This window comes from Peromyscus maniculatus, chromosome 5 (genome assembly GCF_049852395.1).
Source record: "Peromyscus maniculatus bairdii isolate BWxNUB_F1_BW_parent chromosome 5, HU_Pman_BW_mat_3.1, whole genome shotgun sequence".
Classification (NCBI taxonomy): Eukaryota; Metazoa; Chordata; class Mammalia; order Rodentia; family Cricetidae; genus Peromyscus; species Peromyscus maniculatus.
Genome location: NC_134856.1, coordinates 99,896,160 through 99,909,164, shown reverse-complemented (window position 1 = coordinate 99,909,164; position 13,005 = coordinate 99,896,160). Strand labels below are relative to the sequence as shown.

Here is a 13,005-nt window from a genome sequence, read left to right as displayed (position 1 = left end):
TTCTGTCCCTGCCTCCTGAGTGTAGGGATTAAAGCCGTGCGCCGCCGCCGCCACCACCACCACCACCAGACCTCTGGTCTTTTTAAGGTTGCAGAGTATTAGGTCATGTCCTTTTGGCTTTCAAACTTCTTAAAGTAATTTTCATATTCCCGTCTTGATATGTGGCTTGGTTTTCCTCTGTTGCAACTTTCAATATACAGCCTTTGTTCTGTGCATTTAATATGTTGATTATTATGTGACATGGGAAGCTTTTTTTTTTTTTTTTGGTTTTTCGAGACAGGGTTTCTCTGTGTAGCTTTGCGCCTCTCCTGGAACTCACTTGGTAGTCCAGGCTGGCCTCGAACTCACAGAGATCCGCCTGGCTCTGCCTCCCGAGTGCTGGGATTAAAGGCGTGCGCCACCACCGCCCGGCAGCTTTTTTTCTAGTCTGTCTATTTGATGTTCTTTATGCCTCTTGCACCTTGATGGGCATCTCTTTCCTTTTTTTGGTTTTCTTCTGTTTTGTTCAAAATATTTTTCTGTGCCTTTGAAGTGGGTTTCTTTTCTTATACATATAATTAATTATTCAGGTGTAGAGTAAAAAGGACCAAGGAAAAACACCCTGACTTTGACTTGACCCCAGGACCAGGGCTTGAAATCCCACCAATCCTTGAGGTCAATCCCTGAGCTTGCCCCAGAATCAGACCACAAAAATCCACCCGTCCCAAGCCACCCTGGAAAGCTCCCTCCCTCACCCCCAAGAAAGCCTATATAAGCTCTATACCCTGTTTAGCTTGCTGCTGTTTTCTTACCTGAGGCAGCCACCCTCCTGTGTTCTTCCTTCCCAATAAATCTCAAATGAGGTTTGTTGTGTGGTGTGATATTTGGGAGCTCAGCTGTAACAATATTTGCTGGAGCCAGAGCAGAGTGGAGCAGAGCAGAACAGAACTGTAACATTTTGAAGGGGAAGCTTTCCCCTAGCCCAGCAGAGTTGTTACACTCTAGGGGATCTAAACAGAACTGTAACAACTTCACTGGGATCCCGTCCCCTGCTGGAGCAGAGTTGTTTGGGGGAAGGAAACCTTTCCCTTGAGCAGGGCTGTAAGCTGCTACACTTAACAGTGACTTTGTGGTCTTCTTTGGCTCCCGACTGCCAGAAGGATACTTTTCTGTCTGAGCTGCAATGCTTACAGTAAGTTTATTCATTTGGTAGTGTACCAGATTTCCTGCAAGTTCCATTCCTGAGTTTTTTAGATTTAACATTTTCTTTCATGGAGCTACCCACTTCCTCTGTTTTGTCTTTAAGACTACTAGTCTTCCACTTGATCCAGTACTTTGGTGAGACTTTCCTCTGAGCTTCTTGTTTTGCTTCTTGCACTTTCATTTCACTTTTATTTCAATTGAGCTTTTCTTTAGAGAGTCTGTCTCTTTATTAGTTTTGGAAATTAGTTGCAGGCAGTATTCTACTCACAGAATATGTCTTGTCATAGAGCCTCGTACCCTGAACACCACTCTAACAAAGAAAAAGGACATTACAGCTCTACTAAAACCTTGTGCCTCCTGAATATTACAAATACTTCCAACTGAAAAGATGACAAGAAAGAAAAATTAGATTAAAAATAGTATTTTCAAATCTTGAACTATTTTTTTTTTATTTCCTTCATCTGTTTGCAGTTTTGCAAATCTCATTCAGTCAGGCATTTGGACATACACTCTGGGTGTTGTTGTTTTTTTTTATGTATTGGTAATTGTTATTTTGAAGTCATTGTACATTAGCTTTTCTTGGAGAATATTATGATGGGGAGCTAATTTTGGGAGTAATGTTTCTTGGTATGGGTTTTGGTTTCACATTTATTTGTTCAATGGGTGTTTGGATCTTTGTTTTCTGTTAACCCAACTTGTCAGATTTAGACCAGCTGAATGGTGCTTGGTTTTCATTGTTACAGCCACTTTGTTGATGTTTGAATAGCATGTTAGGAGTGGTCTCAGGTCAGCTAGGCATAGGTGCCAACTTCTGAGCCTATGAGTAAATCTTAAGTCTTAGAGGATTCTCACTGTTACAGTATGCCACATTGTAGAGGAGGCCAGTCTGGGAATCTGTATGTGGGATTAGTAGCATAGGAGTGGTGGATAGGGTGACTGAGGGTGGGCAGAATGCATATGGGGGATTTATCTGGAGTTCTAAGTTGGATGCCAAGTGTTATTGTGGTGTGATGGGTGGGGTGATTGTTAGGCTCTGGACAAGCAGAATGGGGCTGGGAAACGTGCCTCTCTGCTGTGGCTCTGCCTGCTTGCTTCCTTGATTTCTCTCTCTCTTCCTCCCTCCCTCCTTCCCTCCTTCCTCTCTCCCTCTCTCCCTCCCCAGCTTTCCTTCCTGTAGAGGTCAGAAGAGGGCATTGGATGTCTTGGGACTGAAGTTACAGACAGTTGGGAGCTGCCATGTGGGTTCTGGGTTCAGACTCATGTCCTCAACACCTGAGCCATCTCTCCAGCCCTTCCACTGTGCTTTTTATTTGACATTGAATTGTTCATTTCTAATATCACTTCATTTGGTATTTGTTTAGCAAACCTGTCTCTTTAATGAATTCCATTTTCTTATTCTTCATTGACTTCACCTGTTACTGTGTTCCTTTTTAATGCATTCAGGAAATTACGCAGCCTCTCTTTCATTTCTTTGAACATATTAATTTTCTTTCAACATGATTTGAATTCCTGGTTTGGAATTTGTCTGAGTCTTTCATTCTGGGCCTTTACTCTGAGATTGGTAACTTTTGGATGAGATGTTGTGTTAGTTTTTCTTGTTACTTGTGTAACCAGAAGGTTTCTCTGGTCCCACCTGGCTCTGTGGTCCTTCAGCCACTCATAAAATAATCATTTAGAGGCTTAATATTAATTGTCAATTGCATGGCCAATGCAGTCTTCTTGCTAGCTAGCTCTTATAACTTACCCCATTTCTGTTAATCTATAGGCTGCCATGTGGCTGTGACATTACCAGTATGCTGGCATCTTGCTGCTCCTTTGGAGGTGGCTGGCGTCTCACCCTCCTCTCTTTTCTTCTCTCCATATATCTGCTTGGATTTCCTGCCTGCCTCTAAGCTGCCTTGCCATAGGCCAGTGCAACTTTATTTATCAAGCAATCAGAGTAACACATATTCACAGCATACAGAAAAACATCCCACAGCATGCTTGTCTTTTTTGCTTGGGCTTTATGCATCAGGAGTTAGATCATTGGTTTCCTCCCTTCCTCCCTCCCTTCTTTCTCACCTTTCAGTTGGAATTATTTGTAATGTTCAGTTGAATACTCTCTGCAATAATTGTCACTATCCAGGGTACAACCTCTATGAAAACAGCATAATAGTTAAGTATATAACAGTCACCCCTTAACTGCTAATTATTCTGTGGAGCAAAGTGATATCAACAGTACTCAGTGAACTGATGTATTAGTTACAGTGTGTATTAGTAGAAAGAAATAGAAATGGGAGACTAGTTTTGGGATGATAGTGATAAATTAGAAGAGGAACGTGCTTATAATAAGGGGAGCTGTAGTAGTAGAAAGTGATAGAAATGAGACAATTTTGTCTAAAGGAATACTGGGAAGAGAGGTAATATGTCATTGGTATATAGAGCAGTCCAGTTCTTTGAACACCCTGCAAATCAGGGCAGATTATCTCCCTGACCCTGGAGTTTAGGTTTGTTCTGATAGGATGGCAGCCAGCAAAGCCAGCCAGCAAAGCCCTAGCTGTCCCCTGTCTGTCCTGACTGTACTTTGCTAATGTGTAGAACTAAACTGCTTTTCTTTCTTGGGGTGTTTCAAGACAGGGTTTCTCTTTGTATCCTTGGATGTCCTAGAACTAACTCTGTAGATCAGGTTGGGCTCAAACTCAGAGATCTGCCTGCCTCTGCCTCCTGGGTGCTAGGATTAAAGGTATGCCCCACCACCACCCAGCTGAGGGCACCTTTATAAGGAAGGCTTGGAGAAGAATGCCACCACCGTTGACATGAGGCCCACATTGGCTGGGATTAAAGGTTTGCACCACCACTGCCCTGCTGAGAACTAAAACTTTTTTTCATACTGAGTGTATATGCGGAAACTGTTGACTCACTTATTTATTAGTTTCTATATTTTTAATGGTTTCTAGGGTTTTTTCTATAAACAAGACTATTATCTGAAAGTAACATAGCTGGCTTTCTTCTGGATTTCTTTTACTTTTTTCTTGCCTAATTACAGTGACTAGAATCTCAAATATAATAGGGTGGGAGGAAGAGACATCCTCCTCTTATACCTGATGAGGGAAGGAAAACATCTAGTTCTTCAACAGAGTATTTAGTTATAAATTCTGGGTTTTGGTAATTTTTTTTAAAGTTGATTCTGGAGTGCCTTGTAGTAGTGACAAATGTTCTGATTGCAGCAAATGAACAGATGACAGAGAACAAATTATAGTCTGATTTCTAAAAGCTAGTTAATAACTAAGTAAATATGAAGGTGAAAGAGTTCAGTGTGGTAACAGAAAGTGGCATCAGGCTTTGGATTGGGTGACATGACATGGCTTGACTATTGATTCTACCTCAGAGTACAAGTTTCTTAGCATTCTGTCTTAGTTTCCCCATCTTCTTTCTCTGTATTTTCATTGTTGTGAAAGCAGAGCAAGTCAAATGAAATGTGTTTTGTAGACTGATATTCATTGTGTTATATTCATTTGACAAAGAACTGCTGTCCAGATGGCATTAAACTATAGAGAGTAGTGTGATAAAATAAAATTGACTTGGATTATATTATGCTCCTCAAAGAAGATATAGTCTGATAGGTAATGTGATAAATGTCTAAAATGAAAAGTTAAGAATGATGGATTTGGTCACAAGAATGGTACCAATAAGTCACTATTGCGACTTTCTTGGAGTTGGTAAAGCTGTATGAAGGAAGGGCTCTTGGACTATTCCTTGAAAATTGGGAAGAATTCAGTGTAAGAGATGGAGAATGTTCTCCATAGGCATTGAAAACACAGTATAGCATTGGTCACATCTAGTAGTTGTTAGGTATTTTAGTTTTGTTTCTGTTACTGTGATAAAATACCTTGGGGAAAACACCTTTAGGGGGAAAAGGGTTTATTTTGATTTACAGTTCCAGAGGGTAAACAGTATTGTCATGGTTGGACAGAAATGGCAACATCAGGTGTGAGACTGGCCAGTCACATTTTGTTCATATACAGGAAGCAGAGAAAACACGAAGTGGGGCCAGGCTATAAAACCTGAGAGCCTGCCCCTAGTGATGGGCTTACTTAAGCAAGGTTGCACCTCCTGAAGTTTTTATGACCTTCCCAAACAGTGCCACCAGCTGGTGACCAAATGTTCAAAGACATGCCATGCACCCGTGGGAACATTTTAGATACAAACCACAATAGTAGGGAAAGCTAGATTAGGACTAGACTCATCTGCAGCACCTTGATAACTGGGTTAACAAGGCGAAATTCCATTCATTAGGAATATCATCAGTAATGTTCTTACTATATAAATATTTATTGAGCATCTGGAATTGGCAAGCTTTATATTTAGAGTTAAAGCTTTGAAGATATTGTCTATCAGTTTAAATTATTTTATTATAATGAGATATGACAGTATGGGAAGATCATGGGACAAAGATTATTTCTAGCTCAGTCATATTAAAAGGAGGTGAATTTTTGTTTTCATGGTGTGTGTGTGTGTGTGTGTGTGTGTGTGTGTGTGTGTGTGTTAGACAGAGTCTCATGTATCCTAGACTGGTCTGGAGCTTGCTGTGCAGCCTTGAACTTAGATCTGATCTTCCTGCCTCCAGCTTCTGAGTGTAGAGATTATAGTTGTGCCCCCACCATACCTGGTTTATGTTGTATAAGTGATTGGACTCAGGGCTTCATACATGCTATCAATAAAGGGAACTTTTAGATAGATTGTAAGCATTATGCTGAGATGTTACATCCCTTTGTCAGGCAGATACAGGAGGTGATTAGAGGAACGTGAGAGAAACATTCTAGGCCTGGCATTTGATTTATTTTTTAAATGGTTGGACAAGGGCTTTGCATACATGCTGTGACTAAGGACTTTTGGTAGAGGAGTACTTGGAAGAGTATTCAGGTGGCTGCATGGAGAGTAATCAGAAAGGATGGAGACTTGATGTAGGAGCCTGGTAAAGAGACTACTCCAAGTGATGATGCAGAGTCCAATGTCGAGTAGCTGGAGACAGAGAGACAGACACTGAGACTGACTGGCCATGGCATGGGCTTTTGAAACCTCAAACCCCCCTCCCAGTGACACACTTCCTCCAATAAGGCCACACCTCCTAATCCTTCTAATCCTTTCAAATAGTGCCACTCCCTAATGACTAAACATTCCAATATGTGTGTCTGTGGGGGCCATTCTTATTCAGACCACCACATTTTGTAAGTATAAATTAAATTCTACGTGAGAATAAATATGGTACAGAAGAAGAACCTTAAGAGGCAGAAGCTGCCAACATATATAGGCAAGAAAAAAGAAGGGAAGCTGAAATGGTAGGGAGTATTTTTAAGAATATAGTTAACATTGTCATCATAGGGAGTTGGGGATTTAGCTCAGTGGTAGAGCTCTTGCCTAGCAAGCACAAGGCCCTGGGTTTGGTCCTGAGCTCCAGAAAAAGAAAACAAACAAACAAACAACAACAAAAAAAAAACCATTGTCATCATAGACATTGAGTTTTTCTTGTTGTAGTTTTGTAAAGCATGTTTATTTTCTAGTTGAGTTCAGTGAGTATATGAGTTTATGGGCACAGGAGTTTGACTTGCAGGAAAGATAAAATAGCAAGATACCTCTACTATTTAAAAAAAAAACCTGTCTACTATTTTAAAAAAATATTTTGTGTTTGAGTCTATAGGTATGGGAAAGGATATGAGAAACAGTATCTTCTTTTTTTTTTTTTTTTTTTTCAAGCTTACATGTTGTGCCATTTGGGGTCAACACTATGTAAAATAAGGCTCCAGAGAATGGGGCATCAGTAATTTACCAGAGTGGTTGATTTTAGATAGCAATGAGGTAGAATGTAGGTGGAAAGTAATATAATTTGTGTGAGAGAAGATATGCCTGGTAAATATTTGAACTGGGGTTGTGAGCTTAAAAAAAGTTGTAAAGGTTTGTAGAAGAAAAGGAAAATGAAGGATTTGGGACATGTAAAACAATCATTGAACAGTGAGGATCGGTTTGGTTATGCTGTTTGCAGAAATAAGTGGAGCAGAGAGAATATATCAATTGGACAAGGTAGATTAGGACAGAAGGTGGTGGGGTGAAAGAGAAAAGTGATTTTGAGGATAAAAGAGGACAATATGGTAGGCTGTGTAATAGTCCCCTAAGATATCATTGTTATACCCCAAGGAATGTGTATATAAAGGATGTTGTGGCAAAAAATAAGCTTAAAAAGCACTACCTAGGTACTTCTGTATGATTGCAAGGAGGTTTATAGAAAAGTGACTGTAGGATTGAGTCAGAAATGCCATGTGATGATACAAACAGGAAAGAAATGATGGAAGCAGAGGCCTGCATGATGGATGCCTTGACTAAGTGAAACTGGGAAAGGTAAGAGAACAGATTGTCTCAAGAGATTTGAGCAGAGATAGATGGTTTAATTTTTCAAAGCTCACTGGATTGCTGTCTCCAGAACTGTGAGATAATTTGTGTTGTTCTAAGTCACCATGTTGGAAGTAGTTTGTTACAATAACAGTAGGAAATATTTAGAGGGCATGGCTATAAGGGAATGTAGAGTTAGAATCAATAAGATGAGGCAGTTGCTGAGATAACGTGTTTACCAGGAAATGTAATTAATAGCCTGGTTAAACAAATAGAGAATAGTAAAATTAAAAAGAGAGAATATTAAAAGGAGCAAATATTAGAGGATGATGTATATACTCCCCAAGTCTTAATTTCAGGTAGTGCTGGATCTGATGTATTCGGTAGTTTGAGTCTAGTATTATAGATTAGATAAGGTAGAAGATTTAAATGAGATACATTTAAGAGTCTCTGTAAATAATAGAGTGTATACAACAGTGCATAATAAAGTACATAGGAACATCATGTATAATTGTCTGGTTTTGTGGCTTTTTTTTTCTTTCTTTTTTATTTGAAACAGTGTCTGATTATGTAACCCTGGCTAATCTGGAACTTAATATGTAGACCAGTCTGGCCTCAAACTCATGATTTTTGCCTGTTTCTGCCTCATAAATGCTGGGATTAAAGTTGTGTCTCATGTCTAGCCATTTAAAGTTTTAACTTAGGAAGGTAGTTAAGAAATGCTTGAGAGAGACCTTTTAAAAAATATACATAAGTAATTTAAAAATCTAAGTAGTACATTTAAGAGAAAAATGCAGGTTTTTTTTAAAATGAATCTTGCTTAATCTGCTTAGCATAACATTTTCCACTTTTATTCATTTCCTTGCAAATGCCATGATTTCATTTTTTGTTTATGGCTCAATAAAGTTCTATTGTGTGTATGTACCATGCTGTTTTTTTAGCCCATTCATATGTTGATAGACATTTAAGTTGGTTCTATTTCCTAACTATTGTGATTAGTGCAGCACTAAACATGAATGTGGAAAGGCATGTTTTGAAAAAGAAATAGCACTTAACATGGTAGTTTTCATTTTGGTAATCATTTTCATACCTTGTTTGAGGACTTTTAACAACTTTTTAAAGTAAATGTATGTGACTGTGAAAATCCCTTGAGCATGTAAGATAGAAAAAGTAGGCTAAGAAATGTTGGGGATAATGGCCACTGTATGTTTTCTGCTATCCCAGGAAGTTATATTGGCAAATGATTCTCCATGGTGGATTGGATATTCTTTCAGCAAAAATAATTTAGGAAGCTAAAAAGTTATTAAAGTATTTTGGCTTAAGACTTGGCATACCTCTAAGCTAGTGAAAGTCCTAGAAAGAATGAAATCTAACTTAGATGGTTCAGAAGACTTTAAAGAGACCACAGAGGTGATGCATATTACGGGAGCTCACAAAGAATGCTTAGTTAGAAGTAATAGGGAACCCTGAAACGACAAGAGGAATGCAATACTGTTGGGGCTTGATGAGAGCTGCGGAGAAGAGGATATGTTGCAGTAGCTGTGATGGCGGAGAGGACAGAGCTGCCTGAGTTTGTGTGTGTTCACCAAGTACAGTGTTCAGAACTGGATTCTTGCAGAGTCTCTCTGATATAGTTAGAATGACCAGGACACCATGCTCTCTCCCTTTAAAGCGGTGGTTCTTAACTCATGGGTTGTGGCCCCTTTGCCAAGCTTCTATCTCCTATTACAATTCATAACAGTTTTGAAGTAGCAATGAAAAGAATTTTACAGTTGGAGGTCTCCACAACAAGAGGAAATGTACTAAAAGGTTGCAGCATTAGGAAGGTTGAAAACCACTGCTATAAGGGACATTTAAATAAGCCTAATTAATAATGAGCACTAGCCTATTTTGCAATTCTGGTTTTACTTGAATTGTATAAATTTGGGGAAAGTTCTTAAAAGCATAAGATAATGTCTTAGTTTTTTAAAAGATGTCTTTTAAAACTTCTATTTGTTTGTAATTGTGTGTATATGTGTAGGGTATGTGCAAATGAGTGCAGTGCCCATTGAGATCAGAAGGGGATTTTGAATCGCCTGGAGCCAGGTGCCTGACCTTGGTGCTGAACCTTTGACAGCACTATCTGCTCTTAATCAACTCCACCCCAAGCCATCTTGCCAGCTACTAAAGAGATCTTTAATTTACTTAAAACAAATAATGAGCCGGGCAGTGGTGGCACATGCCTTTAATCCCAGCACTGGGGAGGCAGAGGTAGGCGGATCATTGTGATTTGAGGCCAGCCAGGTCTACAGAGTGAGTTCCAGGACAGCCAAGGCTACAAAGAGAAACCCTGTCTTGAAAAACCACAAGAACAAACAAGCAGTGAATAGGTAATTTGTGTTCACTGTAGATTCAACATATAGAACTATCAGAAGAACCCATTTTCATTATGTTTACCTGAGTGAGTGAGAGTGTGTGTGTGTGTGTGTGTGTGTGTGTGTGTGTGTACACATTGAGATTAGAAGGCATGCAGAAATTGATTCTCTCCTTCTACCTTGTGGGTCCTTGGGGCTTGAACTCTTGGTATTCAGATTTGGTGGCAAGTACTTTAACACTGAGCTGTCTTGTCAGTCCAAGAAAAGAATTTTTTTAAAAAATTTATTTATTTATTTTATGTGCATTGGTGTTTTGCCTGCATGTATGCTGCATGAGAGTGTCGGGTACCTTGGAACTGGAGTTACAGACAGTTGTGAGCTGCCATATGGGTGCTAGGAATTGAACCTTGCTCCTCTGGAAGAGCAGCCAGTGCTCTTAATTGCTGAGCCATCTCTCCAGCCCCCAGGGGAAAAAAATTAAACAGACAAATTTTATTTATAAGAAAGTATTTTAATAAGGTTGTTATAGTGTAGTTTGTTATAGGTTTGAAGATGCATTTCTTTTTCACCCTCACAACTATATTCCTGAAGCATTAGTAAAATGGTAATGCTTTTGGTAATGTATAGCAAAACTATTAGTAAAAATTACTTGAATTTTGTTTTTATATTAAATTTTAGCTTATCAAACTATGTTAGTTGTAAATAGTAAATGTATCACTGTAATTTACTAGCAACTTAGCAGAGGCTGAGAGTGTGTTGCATATAATTTTTTATCTATATTAAATAAGTAACTAGAGTCATGGTCCTAGAAAATACATTGTAGAGAAATTGCTTTTTTGTAAAAGCCTCTGTTATCGCCTGTGATGAGATGCCATCTCTATGTTTTCTCTTGCTGTTCATTGGTATCTATCTATCTGGTCAGGGGATACAAATGTGACTTATACCTGATTTGTTTGGAGCTCAGCCATCTGAAGGGAGAAGAAACAATTAAAATGTAGCCAAGTTTCTTAGTGCAGCATTTGCTTCCTATATAAAATTATGCAGGTTATTTTACAATCATCTTTCTTTGCAGTTAGTTAGCTGTTTTCATTCATTTCAGTGAATAACTGTAGGCTTATGTTTATTTTAATAATTGGTATGTACAACTACTTAATGTGTTAGAATATTTTTAAAACTACTGTTCTTACTATTCTGAAATAATTGTATATATTTTTATGTAAGGCATGGGACTTGTATACAATGATAGCTCAGTGCTGAAACAAGTTAAGCCTTATTTCCACGTTTGTTTTGAAGGAATGAGGGAGAAGCTGGATTTTTATATCAATTTATCCTGAGCTTAGTAATTTTGTTTATATTCTAGAGTTATAGAATGTTTATAAAAATGTCTCTCCACATTGTAATAACACTGGCCATAAATAGAAATGTCCTATTCTTTTGTTTCTGCTAATTTTCACTATGGGTTCCTGGGATTTCTTGCTTCCTGTCATTTCCTCCAAGTTTTTTCAGTATAGTCTGCCTTCTTGGTAGTTTACTGTGTTAACCTGTCCTACTTTAGAATCATCATTTCTACCCAGATCTATAAAGAGCTCTCTTATCCTCTATGCTGTATGTTAAATTGTGTTAACCTGTCTCCTGTAGAGTTCAAAATTGTGAATTTAATACCTTGTATATGACTGTAAATTGTTAGTTAAGGCGCTAGAAAGGATTCCAGTTTAGATGCCAAGAGACTTTTTTTTAAGACTGCATTTCTAATACAGAAATATTTTTTCCCCAAAATATTTAGGGTGTGTACACATCTGAGTCTGTATGTATGTGCACCACCATGTGTGTGCAGGAGCCTGTGGAGGACAGAAGAGGGAGAGTGTTGGATCTCCTGGATCTAGAGTTAGGGATGTTTGTGAGGCTCCTTGTGGATGCTAGACTGTAGTTGAAGGGATTGCAGAGGTGAGATAGAGGGGAACTTAGAATTCCCTGAAGTATCAAAAATAGGACTCATGGTGGTAAAGAGACACAATTTGTCCCAGGAAATGTGACCGAGGGCGGGGAGTGGGAGACTATCTGCTCCTGTCTTTGTTTGATCCTTACTGTCTGCTTCTCCTTTCTGAATTAGCAGTGATGGCCTGTTGCTGCCCTAATTGTTATATTTCTTACAAAGTTTTCTATTTTTTTGTTTGTTTTGTTTTGTTTTAAATCCAGCCTTATCTTTGGGCATTCATAGGCCAGAGAAAAGGAAGAATATTTTAAAGAAAATTGCCATCTGGTATTTTATTTAAAAACAACAAAACCCTTCAGAGATGCTATATTATTTTGAAATTAAGTAAATTTGTTTTACTTCAGAGATTTAAATTAGCACTCTATAAAGTTTAATTTGGTTACTAACTAAAAATGTTAATTATTTTTCACCAGACGCTCTGCCAAATCTCGAAGCAGAAGCCCGTATTCATCTAGGCACTCAAGGTCTCGTAGCAGGCACAGATTGTCTAGATCGAGAAGTCGTCACTCAAGCATTTCTCCTAGCACACTAACTCTCAAGAGTAGCCTGGCAGCTGAATTGAACAAGAATAAAAAGGCACGAGCTGCAGAGGCAGCAAGAGCTGCAGAGGCAGCAAAAGCTGCAGAGGCAGCCAAGGCTGCAGAGGCAGCTGCCAAAGCTGCGAAAGCCCAAAATGCATCTACCCCTACCAAGGGGAACACAGAAACTGGTGCCAGTGCCTCACAAACCAACCATGTAAAGGATGTGAAGAAACTTAAAACTGAGCATGCACCTTCTCCGTCAAGTGGTGGGACTTTGAAAAGTGACAAAGCAAAAACAAAGCCACCCCTTCAAGTAACAAAGGTAGACAATAACTTGATTGTAGATAAAGCCACCAAGAAAACAGTTGTTGGGAAGGAAAGTAAAGCTGCTGCTACAAAGGAAGAACCAGTGTCTACTAAAGAGAAAACCAAGCCGCTCACACCAAGCGTAGGAGCCAAGGAGAAGGAGCAGCATGTGGCTTTAGTGACCTCTACATTACCACCATTACCCTTACCTCCTATGCTGCCTGAAGATAAAGATGCTGAGAGGTAAGTGCCAACAGATTTGAAATTTGTCAGTAACTGTTCAAAG

General features: G+C 39.0%; 1 protein-coding gene across 7 annotated transcripts in view; it reads left to right on the top strand.

Annotated features, from left to right (window-relative positions):
• Cdk13 (cyclin dependent kinase 13) overlaps window positions 1-13,005 on the top strand; it is a 104,861-nt gene that overhangs the window by 25,932 nt on the left and 65,924 nt on the right. For all 7 annotated transcript variants that reach the window (XM_015998701.3, XM_076572962.1, XM_076572959.1 and 4 more), the window contains exon 2: window positions 12,306-12,962. In XM_015998701.3, coding sequence (XP_015854187.3) covers window positions 12,306-12,962 — 657 coding nt within the window. The remainder of the gene's footprint in view (window positions 1-12,305; window positions 12,963-13,005) is intronic.